General features: G+C 41.4%; 1 protein-coding gene and 1 pseudogene across 13 annotated transcripts; one reads left to right on the forward strand and one right to left on the reverse strand.

Annotated features, from left to right (window-relative positions):
• Positions 1-1,314: 1,314 nt before the first annotated feature.
• LOC143851534 (3-oxoacyl-[acyl-carrier-protein] synthase, mitochondrial-like) lies at positions 1,315-6,106 on the reverse strand. Of its 13 annotated transcripts, none has more exons than XR_013236399.1 (7): positions 5,573-6,040; positions 3,589-3,655; positions 3,421-3,466; positions 2,791-2,851; positions 2,558-2,663; positions 2,360-2,431; positions 1,315-1,993 (listed from the first exon to the last, which is right to left on the reverse strand). XR_013236399.1 is itself a non-coding variant. In XM_077361001.1 (7 exons), the coding sequence occupies exons 3-7, from the start codon at positions 3,439-3,441 to the stop codon at positions 1,964-1,966; spliced, it is 255 nt and encodes an 84-aa protein (XP_077217116.1). In that variant the 5' UTR covers positions 3,442-3,466; positions 3,589-3,655; positions 5,573-6,026; the 3' UTR covers positions 1,315-1,963. The 13 variants fall into 13 exon arrangements, 1 of the variants encoding a protein (XP_077217116.1); XR_013236395.1 differs by having other exon boundaries at positions 2,558-2,851; positions 5,573-5,671; positions 5,731-6,038; XR_013236400.1 differs by having other exon boundaries at positions 2,558-2,851; positions 5,573-5,611; positions 5,761-6,037.
• Positions 4,068-5,142, forward strand: LOC143850186 (uncharacterized; annotated as a pseudogene).
• Positions 6,107-15,078: the final 8,972 nt, after the last annotated feature.

The following is a 15,078-nucleotide window of genomic DNA, read 5'->3' on the forward strand; positions in this document are numbered from 1 at the left end:
ATTTAACTTACTCTCCCACATAACTCCCAGGAACAAAAAAAACCCGGCAACCAAACAGAGCATAAATATCCCTGTGGTAGCAGCTATAATGGCAAGATTGGCAACAACAGGGAAAAAAAGCTATGGAATATTAGTGAGTAGAGTTGTGACAGATTGGCTATGAGGCTGAGACTTGAGAAGGTGAGAGCGAGGGAGCATGAAACGCCCCTAAAAAACAGGGGGGAAAGACCAATATCAAGTAGCATATTTTTTTTTTCACTGTTTTGACTGATTTTTCATGCTCTCCCACGCTTCCTCAACGTTACATTCGCCTCTGAGGACAGAAATATCCCTTGGCGAAGATCCCAGAGACCTCGGTGTAGTATATCATGGTTCCCACGTTGCCGCCGCATAAGGGGGAAGATTGTCCACATCACTTCAGCATGGAACTGGAGATTGTTGGGGTTCCACGGAATAGCAAATCATCCCATATCGGATAAAATGGGTGGATGTGGATGGGTTATAAGGGAATGGGCACCCTCCCTCTAATGGCTAGCTTTTAGGGGTGAGTTCTACCCGGATAAATTCCTACAATGGGAATGCTATCTCGGGTTGAGATAGCATATCGGATAAAATGGGTGGATGTGGATGGGTTATAAGGGAATGGGCACCCTCCCTCTAATGGCTAGCTTTTAGGGGTGAGTTCTACCCGGATAAATTCCTACAATGGGAATGCTATCTCGGGTTGAGCTAGGCCCACGTTGCACACCTAAAAAATTCAATTGAAATGAAATCTGTTGTCCAAAAAATTCCATTGAATTGAGAGTGCCGCTGGACACGATCCTAACCTCTATTGATGAGGCTAGAGAACCGGTAAAGACCAAAAGAACCTCCATTAATCCAATCAAACACATTCGAGGAATCGCCTTCCAGTGACGGAGACTCATCACAAAATGCATCCAAACAATGAAATGGGGATATCCAGAGATAATCCCAAATGGGTTCTGCTTTGAAAAGTGGAATGAAGATTCTGCTCACTCTTCCCAATTATTCCATAAAACCATGCCTGGATCCAGTATCAGATCAGAACTGGATGAGCCATACCCCAAGAACCTTGTTCAATGGATGATTCTACCATCCAAGAGGTAGGCATTTTCGATCGCTGACCGTTCACTATATTTCCTTTTCAACAGTCCATTTACAGCCCACCAGTTGGATGGTTGAGATTGTCCGGCGGGAAGATCCCCGAGGAGTGGGCCATCAACTATTTGACCATTTTGGAGCACTGAACCATGGTTCTCATTTGTACAGATAGCTAGCTAAGGCAAGATTGAGTTTGCAAGGAAACAAAAATAGGCTTTCATGTAACTTCCAACAGATTTTAAGTAAACATAAGTTACACCCATTACCTCATTTCCTTGGAATGGATCATTCATCATCTGTCTCTTGTACATCCAGGCTTCCTTCTATCTTAGAACCACGATGCATTTCTGAATAAAGGCGCAATTTGGGTTGGGTCGGGTTGGGTTGAGCTTTCGGTAAATAATGAATTGGAACCAACATGAACCCGACCCAATTTTATGGTAAAACCTCAACCCAAACTCCCAAAAATCAACCCAAGTTGCACCCCTATTTCCGAAGCTCATGTGGCAAAACAACCTTCGCTTAGTACCAACTTAATGACCAAAACTTTGAAGTCTTACACAAATTCCCTGACTGATCAAAATCTCAAGGAAACCTCAATACGCTTGGGAATGCTTGGTCAGTAGCACCTAAAGGATGATTTTTGCAGTCTACTTCAAAGTCTGTCCATAGCAACAAATGGGTACCAACCATATTGCGCTAAGGGGGGCAAGAAAAGAGAAGGGATGCATTTGTTCCACCAAAGCCAAAAGAATTAGAAAGTGCAGCTCTTATCAGCAAATTTTTGGGGCACTCAGAGGCATGAAGCCATCATGAAAGACGGGATCCGGCCTATCAAGATTCAGTGTTGGCGGAGCAATCCCCTGCAACACTGCACAAGCCATGCTACATGTTAAACTACCAAGAACACAACAACTTGATTGATACTAGTAGATTTTGGTAGATACATCCAAGGTTAGCAAACAAAAGCCTCTTGATTGATTTATATCCTTTAAATTGTCATCTGTTTAGGAATTGTGTAAATGTATAGGGGCTGCTCCAAGACATACTAATCACAATATATCAAACAAATTGAGCAAAATATAAATTGAAAACGCTGCACGAAGAAATCAAGCAAACTTCGCAACCCATGACGTAATTTATATGCAGTACTTTTTACTCAATCACATCTTAATGGATAATGTCAAGCAAAATACTGGTAGATAAAATAAGCAAGGCAGCGAGGGAATATCCGTACATGGTATAAGGATAAGACTGTAATGATTGCTTCCACAGCTCCAGCTGCTCCAAGAAGATGACCAGTAGCACCCTACAAATTGTGCTAAGTCATGATAGAAAAAATGGAGGATGCAAGTAGAAAACTAATAACAATGAGGATCGTTGCAATAAGTTTCACTACCCTTAACAATTCAAATTTAAAAACCACAAAATTTACCTTCGTTGAGGACAAGGCCAAAGCACCTGATACTGCATGATCTGAAAATATGGATTTGATCGCGTTTGCTTCTACAACATCGCATGGATAAAGGAGAAATTCAATGCTTTTGAGGGCACAAAAACCAGGTTTTAAAATCATTGTGAGGTCATGTTATCAAATTCAGAACACCCAGCAACTTCTCACTAGTCCATAGTATCAAATTACATAACTGGCAGGGGCCTTGAATTTACCCAAAGGCGTCGATGTATCATGGGCATTTACATAATCCACTTGATTCGGGTGGGGGCCGGACTGCACCATGAGATAGAAAAGTTGCTTTAATACTTAAAACTTGGTATTTCACAACACACACATGCACAAACATGGTTTTTTTAAAAAAAACTGGAACACTAAAACATGCACAAACTTGGTACTTCACTGGAATCAGAGATGGAGTCCATGCCCATCAGAGATGGAGTCCCCACCCCCTCCCCCCACCCCGAAAAAAATAACATTTAGAATTTTATGTTTTGATGGAATAAAGTTACTAACTGTTAATCTGTCACCACTGAAAAAAAAGTTATGATGGTAATGAAGTACTTGTTTGTGGTATTATCCAATACGCGGCGCGATATTGATCAGTGACGACTATACATGGTCGAAGAATACATTTAAAATCACAAAAGTATGTTTTCTTTAGTTATAGTAAATGTCTGGGAAAATCATCAAAGAGATAAGGGGGATTAAAAAGAGTTATTTCCATAATGAAACATCATACATTGCCTAATTTTAGGTAAATCATCTCTAAAGATCCTTAAATCATTTACAAAAACAGTAGTTTTGATACTGGCACTAACATATCAAAGATGCATGCAACGCACCTGTTCTAATGCATGTGTCATGGCCAAAATAGCTCCCCTACCATCACTGTGTGGTTGAATTATGTGATATGCATCACCGAATAGAAAACCAATATCTCATTAACAGATCAATCGAAAGAATTACAGCAGAACTATAAGTCTATCCATAAGTATGTCTGAAAAGAAGACCTGACATCCCATAGCCTCGAACCTCAGCATAAATTTTTGCTCCTCATTCCCGTGCATGCTCAAGTGCCTTTATTTTACAAGATAGCAACAACACGAGAATGTGCCACATGATTGATGCAGAATCTCAATTAGACTTTAAAAATAAACAACAGTTACAAACAAGCCATAATCAACAATAGTGACAAAATGATGGAAGAACCAAGATTCCACAAGATGCAGAATCTCAATTAGACTTTAAAAATAAACAACAGTTACAAACAAGCCATAATCAACAATAGTGACAAAAAGATGGAAGAAACAAGATTCCACAAGATGTCTAGTATCAATATAGTACCAAAGCACCATTTGGCACATTAGTTTACATCGAGAGAGACTGGGCAGTGACGCAGATTGTAAGCCCAATAAGAAGCATATTTGCCCAATAGAATTATTTAGACATTTGCCTCAGTACGTGCACGGGACCCAGCTTCCCGATCTCGAGTCAAAGTTTTTGTCAACTTGTTCCTATGCATCCTGCCGTTTTCAAGGTTGGACTGCAGTATTTAGCAGGGGATATTTCTGGTGGTAACGCCCGTTGTGTTGCAATGCTTTTAGCATTTCGTGAGGCCATTAGAGACTACTCCACCCCACCAGAAAAAACTCTTGTTCGAGATTTAACTGCAAAAATTGGTAGTTACGTTTCATTTTTGATCGAGTGTAGGCCCCTTTGACCCTTTCAATCAGCATGGGAAATGCGATTAGGTTTTTGAAGAATAGAATTGCCAAGTTGCTTTTGACGCTTACAGAGCCGGAAGCAAAAGCCAGTCTTCAGTCAGATATTGATTGTTTTATAAATGAGAAGATAGTACTTGCGGATAAGGTGTTTGTAAGGCACGCAATGACAAAGATAAGTGATGGGGATGTACTCCTCACATATGGCTCATCCTGTGTTGTGGGAATGTTATTATTATACGCTCATGAGCTTGGCAAACAGTTCCGTGTTATGGTAGTAGACTCCCGTCCAAAGCTTGAAGCCCAAGCATTGCTCCGTAGGTTGGTAGCAAAGGGCATCACTTGTACATATACCCATGTCAATGCTATTTCTTATATCATGCAGAAGTCACATGAGTTTTTCTTGGAGCGGCATCTGTATTATCTAACGGAACAGTTTACTCGAGAGTTGGGAGTGCTTGTGTAGCTATGGTTGCCCATGCATTCCATGTTCCCGTGATAAAATACTGTGAAGCATATAAGTTTCATGAAAGGGTGCAGCTAGATTCTATATGCTTTAATGAACTCGGAGATCCAGATGCCATTTCAAAGGTGCCTGGAAGAAAGGACTTGAACCATTTAGATAATTGGGTAAATATGCCTCTTATTGGGCCTACAATCTGCATCAGGCAGGCTACACGATCAGAAATCATTATTGTGTCATTCATTCATACGGGACAAATTGGATTCAGTGGAAAAGCAAGAAACAAGAAATTATTTCTCAGACTAAGGCCAAAACCCAACTTGGTTCACGGACAATTTTCTAGTAATTTAGGACTGGGAGACAGCAACATGTATTTCTAAATCAGAATAAATAGATCATAAAAATAACAAAATACAGCAAGGAATTTTCAAAAAAATGTTAAACTTAAGAGTTCGACCATTAAAGAAACTAAATTCACGCAGATCATGTTCCATACAATCATTCACAAAAGGAAAAAAAACAGCTTTCTAATAAATAAAAATCAGATCTTAGACAAATATGCCCTAGAAAATCAGATCTGGTATAAAATGTCTGAGGCCCAAACAATGCCATTAAGGTAAGGAAATAAGGAGGTGGTCAAATGATCACGGTAGGGTATATGGGTGATAAGGGTATGGCTGATTGGGTTAAATCATGGTGTAGAAACTGATGGAAAAAGAGTTGACTAAGTAGAAAAGAAAGGTGAAGGTTTCAAGGGTGAGATTATGGGGGAATAGGTTATAGAAAGTAAAAGAGAAATGGAATCAATACCTTAGAGAGCGTGCCGGGCTACATCGTCTTGATCATCCGCTGCAAGCAATGTCCGAGAGGGGGGAAGAGGGCAAGTCAGAGAAGGGGGAAGAAATGGATCTAGATCAAGAAAGAAAGCAATATCAAGAAAGAAATCAATATCAAGAAAGGAGAAATACATGGCAGAAGGGGTAGCTTATGAACCCAACTGTGGGGGTGAGAAAGAGGAATAGAAGGGGACAGCTTATGAATCCAATAGCATGAAGAGGTGGAGCAAAGAGTTCGTGAGTGGCGTTTGGTTGCAGCTTTCCTTCTTGTCCTTACTGTGATTCAGACCTTGTATGCAGTCCTCTCATGCCATACTAATAATAATAAATAAGCACCCAATCCACCCACCACACCATCTTTTGTATAAACAATGCTTTATATTTCTCTTACTCCTAGAAAAGAATAACAGTTGCTCCTCTTTCAATAGATTGATTTTGGGCAATCATAAATTCGTGAATTGACATTAAAAAAGGGTTAAAGTCTGCCACATACCCTTTTTTAAATAAAGTGAGTGCTAATTTATCATCAACCTTCTGATACCATCCTTTTACTCTCTTCTTTTTGGTGCTTAAATATCCCTGTGGTAGTGACTATAATGGGCAAGGTTTGCCAGTTTGCCTCCAAGGGCGGAAATGTCCGTTGTGGTTGCCGCTGCATGGAGAGGCAAGATTGCTTACTTCCGCATCGAGGTGAAGATTGTTGGGGTTCCATACAAAAGCAAATCATCCCATATCGGATAAATGGGTGGATGTGGATGAGTTATAAGGGAATGGGCACCCTCCCTCTAATGGCTAGGTTTTAGGGGTGAGTTCTACCCGGATAAATACAAAGGGAATGCTATCTTGGGTTGAGCTAGGGTTGGCCTCAACCCGGCCCAAGTAGCACACATAAAAAACTCAATTGAAATGAAACCTGTTCTACATATAATTCCATTGAATTGAGAATGCCGCTGGAAATGATCCTAACCTCCGTTGATGAGGCTAGAAAACCGCTAAAGACCAAAAGAATCACCATTAATCCAACCAAACACGTTGGAGGAATCACCTTCCATTGACAGAGCCTCATCACAAAATGCGTCCAAACAATGAAATGGGGATATCCAGAGATAATCCCAAATGGGTTCTGCTTCGAAAAGTGGAATGAAGATTCTGCTCAATCTTCTTCCCAATTATTCCATAAAACCATGCCTGGATCCAGTATCAGATCAGAACTGGATCAGCCATACCCCAAGAACCTTGTTCAATGGATGATTCTAACCATCCAAGAGGTGGGCATTTTTCGATCGCTGACAGTTCGCTATATTTCCTTTCCAACTGTCCAATTTACAGCCCACCAGTTGGATGGTAGAGATTGTCCGTCGGGAAGATCCCCGAGGAGTGGGTCATCAACTATATGACCATTTTGGAGCACTGAACCATGGTTCTCATTTGTACAGGTAGCTAGCTAGTGCAAGATTGTAAGTTATCAATGAAACAAAAATATGCTTTCATGTAACTTCCAACAGATTTTAAGTAAACATAAGTTACACCCATTACCTCATTTCCTCATTTCCATGGAATGGATCATTCATCATCTGTCCCTTGTACATCCAGGCTTCCTTCTATCTTAGAACCAGGATGCATTTCTGAATAAAGGCGCAATTTGGGTCGGGTCGGGTTGAGCTTTTGCTAAAATATGAATTGGAATCAACACGAACCCAACCCAATTTTATGGTAAAACCTCAATCCAAACTCCCAAAACTCAACCCAAGTTGCACCCCTATTTCCGAAGCTCAAGTGGCAAAATAAGCTTCGCTTAGTACCAACTTAATGACCAAAACTTTGAAGTCTTACACAAGTTACCTGACTGATCAAAATCTCAAGGAAACCTCAATATGCTTGAAGGAATGCTTCGTCAGTAGCACCTAGAGGATGATTTTTGTAGTACACTTCAAAGTCTGTCCGTAGCAACAAATGGGTACCAACCATATTGCGCTAAGGGGGGCAAGAAAAGAGAAGGGATGCATTTGTTCCACCAAAGCCAAAAGAATTTGAAAGTGCAGCTCTTATCAACATCTTCTTTGGGGCGCTCAGAGGCATGAAGCCATCATGAAAGACGGGATCCGGCCTTCAGTGTTGGCGGAGCAATCCCCTGCAACATTGCAGAAGCCCTGCTACATGTTAAACTACCAAGAACACAACAATTTGATTGATACTAGTAGATTTTAGTAGATACATCCAAGGTTTTTTTTTTTGAAAGGCGACATGGATTCCATAAATATAGAAAGTAGACGGGACCGGGAGTCCCTTTCTACGATACAAAATATTAAGGAAGATTGGGACTGGTATACCCGAAACCAAGAGAAAGGGAACCCAAAAAATGTATAAATACATTAAAGCAAAGACAATACTGCTCAGAATGCAACCTGATTCCTCTTAGCTATCCCTACACGTTTTGATATTGCAATTGGCTGGCAAACCTGATGATCCTACCCTGAAACCTAAGAGGGTTAGAATGAACTGAATTTACCAACCCTGTCTCCAGACTAAGAAGTTTGTGAAAAGATAGGTTAAATCCATGGAGACGCCTAAGCAGAGAAACATCTCCCTCAGGCTATGGCTAAAAGCAAATATCCATTACTGAGTAATTAACTTCGAAGCATACTTCTAAGAGTAATGTGTCACAAGGTTTACTATCCCTGACTTTTAGGGCTGCAAATGAACCGAGCCGGCTCGCGAACATGTTTGTGTTTGGCTCGTTAAAAGCTCGGCTCGGGCTAGTTCGTTTACTAAACAAGCTGAACCCGAGCCCAAAAATTAGGCTCGCCAAAATAAACGAGCCGAACTTGAGCTTTGTATAGTTCGGCTCGGAAAAGCTCGTGAGCTTTTTAGGCTCGGTTCATAAACGAGCCGAGCTTTAAAGCTTGGATTATGTTTGTTTTTTATATATAAAATAAAAGAATGTGGGTTGTTTACCACAAATGAAGGTTTGGCCGAGTGGTTAAGGTGCTGGATTTAGAGGGGGCTTGAGTTCAAATCGCTAAGCCGAGCTTTTTCGAAAACTAAACGAGCCAAACCAAACACGAGCCTTCTTAAAAACTAAACGAGCCGAGCCCAAACACCCCAAAGCTCGGCTCGTTTGCAGCCCTTCTAACTTTCCTTTCCATTTTTCCTTTTCAAACTAACATTAGCCACCTGAAGTTGGAACCCTCAGAACTTAGTACCTAATGAAAATCTCCTGTTCTGAACCATAAATACCCCTAAAAAACAGTGACGATCGCCAAACCTCACCCCTACCAAGAGATTCATCTGTCCTTAACCAGGGGTAGGGGTGTTCAATCGGTTATAACCGAACCGAAATAACCGAAATTTGATAACTGAAATAATTTCGGCTATCAAATTTTGGAAACCGAAACCGAACCGAATTTTACGAAAACCGAACCGATTAAAAATTCGGTTATTCAGTTACAACCGAATAACCAAATAGTGATAGAAAAAGACAAAAAAAGACGATTTGATCGGAGGACTATGATCAATCTATCGAAACGGTTTTTTAGGCACAACCTATTGAAGTTGTGATCAATCAAATGGACTGTGTGGATCATTCTACGAAGTGCCCATACAGTATTTTTTGAAAAAATAATGTTTATTTTTGGTTAATTTCGGTTATTTGGTTAACCGATTTTTTTCCTGAGATAACCGAATAACCGAATTAACCAAAAATAAAAACTGAAACCGAACCGAATTAGCAAAAAACCGAACCGAACCGACTGAATCAATTCGGTTCGGTTCAGTTCGGTTATTTGGTTAAAACCGAATAATGAACACCCCTAACCAGGGGTACTTCTCCCCTTCTTGTCCGATGATTGAAATTGTAGATGATTCGTATTTTGCCTAAACCAAAAAATTATTTCTACAGATAGTTCATTTTTAACTTAGGACCCCTTAATCCTGGTTCCCTTGATCATGGCCAACCTCCTTGATTCTTTTCTCCCTTTCCTTGACATCCCTTTCTTGTATGGGGCAATGCATTTCGCTAGTTTTATCCATATTTTCATCATAAGAAATTCCGAGAACATCCCTATTCTTAAAAAATCACTAAATTGTTCCGGATCTTGAGGTTCAGGGGACCTTAAAATGTCACTGAGGCATCTGTTTTTTCCTTGGGTATCCCCATCCAGTCCTCTCACCTCTTTAACGGTGGGTACGATAGCCAGGGCTAGGTTCCAAGGCCGTCCAGATTATCCTTGTCCAAAGATGCTTTCCTCTCCTCCAAATCTGAAATGGCCAACTGTTTTTCCTCCTCCCAAAGTCTCCTTCGGTACGCCTCTTTGTCTAGGATCTTGCTGAACATTGGAAGTTCCAGAAGGGGCACATGAAGATCTTTTTCACTATTAGATTGAGAGGAGGCAGGCAGAGAAGAGCAAGTCGCCTCTTTCCTCTGTTGCACCCATTGCTTCTTAAGAGAGCTTAAGATGATTTCTGATGGAGTAGGCGATACCTTTCGAGCTAGTTTTTCGTTAAAGGAGATATCTTTCAAGAGGTCAAGGTCACCCTCGTTGAAAGACAAGGGGCTTTAAGATCTCGGTGAAAGATTATTTCAAACCATCGGAGGGGAATAAGCCAGCAGAGGAAATCTAGAGACCGATTTCGTAAACCTCTTTCTTACAAGTGGACCTTTAAGCTTTCTATTCAATGCAGACAATCCCCCTCGGGTGGCTAGGATAAATCCAAGGTTAGCAAACAAAAGCCTCTTGATTGATTTATATCCTTTAAATTGTCATCTGTTTAGGAATTGGGTAAATGTATGGGCTGCCCCAAGACATACTAATCAAAATATATCAAACAAATTGAGCAAAATATAAATTGAAAACACTGTACGAAGAAATCAAGCAAACTTCGCAACCCATGACCAAGTTTATATGCAATACTTTTTACTCAATCGCATCTTAATGGATAATGTCAAGCAAAATACTGGTACATAAGGTATAAGGATAAGACTGTAATGATTGCTTCCACAGCTCCAGCTGCTCCAAGGAGAAGACCAGCTCCAAGGAGAAGACCAGTAGCACCCTACAAATTGTGCTAAGTCATGATAGAAAAAATGGAGGATGAAAGTAGAAAACTAATAACAATGAGGATGGTTGCAATAAGTTTCACTACCCTTAACAAGTCAAATTTAAAAACCACAAAATTTACCTTCGTTGAGGACAAAGCCAAAGCACCTGATATTGCATGATCTGAAAATAAGGATTTGATCGCGTTTGCTTCTACAACATCGTATGGATAAAGGAGAAATTCAGAGCTTTTGAGGGCACAAAAACCAGGTTCTAAAATCATTGTGAGGTCATGTTATCAAATTCAGAACACCCAGCAACTTCTCACTAGTCCATAGTATCAAATTACATAACTGGCAGGGGCCTTGAATTTACCCAAAGGCGTCGATGTAGCATGGGCATTTACATAATCCACTTGATTCGGGTGGAGGCTGGACTGCACCATGTGAGATAGAAAAGTTGCTTTAATACTTAAAACTTGATATTTCACAACCAGTGTTTAAAAACGCGGATTTGACGCGGAATGCGGCCAAGAAAAATCCTTGTCGATGTACAAACTCCATTTCACAACACACATGCACAAACTTGGTTTTAAAAAAAAAAACTGGAACACTAAAACATGCACAAACTTGGTACTTCACTGGAATCAGAGATCGAGTCCATGTCCATCAGAGATGGAGTCCCCACCCCCTCCCCCCACCCCGAAAAAAAAAAACCATTTAGAATTTTATGTTTTGATGGAATAAAGTTACTAACCGTTAGTCTATTACCACTCAAAAAAAGTTATGATGGTAATGAAGTACTTGTTTGTGGTATTATCCAATACGCGGCGCGATATTGATCAGTGACAACTATACATGGTCGAAGGACACACTTCACAAAAGTATGTTTTCTTTAGTTATAGTAATGTCCGGGAAAATCATCAAAGAGATAAGTGGGATAAAAAAGAGTTATTTCCATAACGAAACATCATATATTGCCTAATTTTAGGTAAATCATCTCTAAAGATCCTTAAATCATTTACAAAAACAGTAGTTTTCATACTGGCACTAACATATCAAAGATGCATGCAACGCACCTGTTCTAATGCATGTGTCATGGTGTAGACACCCCATTTTGACCGTGCCCTAAACCTTCCAATTTTGTGCAAAACCCCATCAGATCAATGATCTAGGGTCCCAAACTTAACCCTAGGCTAGCTTTGGGTCCCAGCTAGGTCCCCGCAAAATTTCGTCAAAATCCGATCGCGTTTGCCTAGCGAACGAGCTAAGACGGTGCTGTAGTGTAAATGCGCAGAAGGGGGGTGATTTATCCTGGGTGGGGCCGAACCTGGGCCGAATGGGACAAAGGTTACGGGCGCGCCTTATCATTTGTTTGTGCGCCCATCAATGGTGGTGCCAATATCACTCCCCTCTATTCTTGTAAAAAAAAAAGTAAAAAGCTCATTTACAGAGGAGATGGAATTTTCAAAAAAAACAGCAGAGAGAGAGAGAGAGAGTAGAAGTTGTCGGTTACATATATAAATATATATATATATAATATAAAAAAAAAAAGCGAAGTGGCGAGTTGGATTATATGAGATTTGGGTCTCACATTTGGTGGGTCCCTTTGCTGATAAAACACAAGACACATTTTTTGAGGACCGGAAAGAAAAGTCAAAAAAAAAATGCCTCATGCTTTCGGCTTGTGGGCCAGAAATCATGCGAAGTGCGAAACACGTTACACCCACCAACAAAGACTACCTCCTAATTCTTGATTCCAGCGGAATTCACGGGGGTTCTTGTATTGTTTAAAGGCTGTAGTCTCGGGGGCTGCAGGGGGGGATTGGAGGTTGAATTCCTCTCTTCTAAAAAAAGAAAGAAAAGAGAGCTGAAGAGCTCTCTCCTCGGCTAGAGTGCAAAATTTCTCTTGGGTTGATATTTTTTTTCCTTTGGTTTTGGGGGAGGGCTTTGAGCCTTTGATAGCAAAGAGGTTTTCAAGATACACCAAACACCGTCTTCTCCGGCAAGCCTCCCCACAACCCATCCAACGGCAGCGGGCCCCACACAAGCACACCGACTCCGTCAACATCTTCCTGGATCTTCTGTTCCTCCTATTATAGCCGGTGTAAGTTCAGTTTTTTATTTTATAATTAGTCATTCTTTGCACTACACGATACACCACAGTAGCGGGTCCCACAGCGGGTCCCACATCAGTGGGTCCCACAGCGGCGGGTCCCACATCAGTGGGTCCCACATCAGCAGGGTCCCACAGCGGGTCCTACAGTGGCGGGTCCCTCAGTGGCGGGTCCCACATCAGCGGGTCCCACAGTGGGTCCCACATCAGCGGGTCCCACATCAGCGGGTCCCACATCAGCGGGTCCCACAACAGGTCCCAAAGCGAGTCCCACAGAGGGTCCCACATCCGCGGGTCCGACAGCGGGTCCCACAACGGGTCCCACAACGGGTCCCGCAGCGGGTCCCACAACAGCGGGTCCCACATCAACGAGTCCTACTATGAATAGTAGTTTTGAATAGTACTTATAAATAGTAATTATGAATAGTAGTTTTGAATAGTACCTATAAATAGTAATTATGAATAGTATTTTTGAATAGTAATCTTGTATAGTAATTATAAATAGTAATTATAACAGTCTTCAGCACAGGAGTCAGTCCTTCAGTCAGTCCAGGAGTTTTTCCTATCATCATAGGGGTTAGGATTCTGTCCATCCTCTCATCAAATCGTGATCTTTACCCGCTCCTGCAAGGTATAGGATGCTGTCCAACCCTTGCCGAGTTATTTTCCTGTTCGTTCCCCCGCAAAGTATAGGATGATGTCCAACCTTTGCGGGATTCCAGAAGTCTCCCTACCCTTATGATGATAGGATTTTATTCTCTGGTGTCAAAAAACAATAAAAACATTTCAAAAATACTTGAAAACAACAAAAACATTCCAAAAAACACTTGAAAATTCAAAAACATCTAAAAAACAATTCAAAATCCAAAAACATTTTAAAAATCAAAATTTCAAAAAATCTTGAGTCATGTGCAGAGTAGTTAGGAATTCTGGTCCGAACTACGTTGGCTTGATCCCTTTCAACAGGGTACGTAGTGCAGCTTGGGGTCCACATCCCAGGTCCAGCCAAACCTTTAAAAATAAACATTTCAAATATTCCAAAAAAATACAAAAAAACTTCAAAACCTTTTCAAAAAAGATCTTCCCCTAGAGTTAGGAGTCTGTCCTAGATATTTAGGGTGTTTTAGAGTTAGGAGTCGGTCCTGATTTGTATTGATATGGTGTGTCCTGTCGTGTGAGTGTCCCTAGAGTTAGGAGGCCTCAAGTCGATCGGTTAGACATTTAGTCGAACCGATGGCTAGACTAGGAAGCATATAGTCAACCCATGGTTTTCCTTAGAATGCACAGCCTAGATACACATAGGATATAGGGCCCACCTGCATTAGCTTAAGGCTAATCAACTTGCATTAGTTAGGGCATATAGAGTCCTAAAAATTACAATCCACTTGAATTTAAGCAATCGCACAAAAAACTTTAAACATCAGTCGAGTCTAGTGGATCGAGTCTAGGATAGCGGTCCTAGAGTTTTAGGCATCGTAGTTTAGAATAGGGCACCGAACTACGTTGGCTCTGATTCTTCCCGAGGCCGGGATACGTAGTGCAGCTAGGATGGATGGCCATCCTGGTCCGAGTCAAGTATTGCATTAGAGTCTAGGGCTTGTCGTGTCGGGTCATGTGTCGAGTCGTGTTGTGTTGTGTGTTTTGCTGTGTTTTCTTATTTTTATGTACAGATCCTATACCTTTAGCTGTAGCATGCATGTGCTTGTCCACCAGAACTTAGACACCAATTAGGCATGGCACTCATAACCTAGCTATTCTTAGGCGACATATCTTTCATTTCTTTTGTGTGTGCTTCTTATTCATCTCCGAGACATGCATGATTAGCTAGACGTTATCTCGGAGATATTCGTTCTCATTTCGCATGATTTTCGCCCAAAACTCTTCAAAATTAATAATAAATGGCATAAGAGACCAGGTGCTAGCACTTGGGCGAATTGGGGGCGCCTAATCCCTTCCCCATTCGTCATCAGGCACGAACCCTATTTTATATCTCTGGTTATCCGTTGCAACAGAGCACAGCATGGGATCCAGGGCCCACTTCCTTGGATGGCGACTCTTCTTTGTTTAAGGTACGCCTCGAATCTGGGCTAGTCCCCGAATCGAGAGGTATCTCACTTTACATCGCCGCTCATGCTGTGAGGGGCACTCTTTCGAGAGTTCCTTGGTGGGGCTCTCCTTCACGTGGACGATCTAGAGAGACTCGCGCGGGGGCACGTCCCTCCACGCCCGTCCCGGATCTGGGGTCCACAGGCTGGCCAAAATAGCTCCCCTACCATCACTGTGTGGCTGAGTTATGTGATATCCATCACCTAATAGAAAACAAATATCT

Source organism: Tasmannia lanceolata, unplaced genomic scaffold (genome assembly GCF_043159265.1).
Source record: "Tasmannia lanceolata isolate RefF3 unplaced genomic scaffold, GAP_Taslan_0.1 ptg000018l, whole genome shotgun sequence".
Classification (NCBI taxonomy): domain Eukaryota; kingdom Viridiplantae; phylum Streptophyta; class Magnoliopsida; order Canellales; family Winteraceae; genus Tasmannia; species Tasmannia lanceolata.

Coding starts and splice junctions, on each gene's coding strand:
- LOC143851534 (XM_077361001.1), bottom strand. CDS start 3,441: ATGACACATGCATTAGAACAG. Junction 2,629..2,790: donor TGATACATCGACGCCTTTGG/GTAAATTCAAGG, acceptor GCGATGTTGTAG/AAGCAAACGCGATCAAATCC. Junction 1,994..2,359: donor CAGTCTTATCCTTATACCAT/GTACGGATATTC, acceptor TGGCTTGTGCAG/TGTTGCAGGGGATTGCTCCG.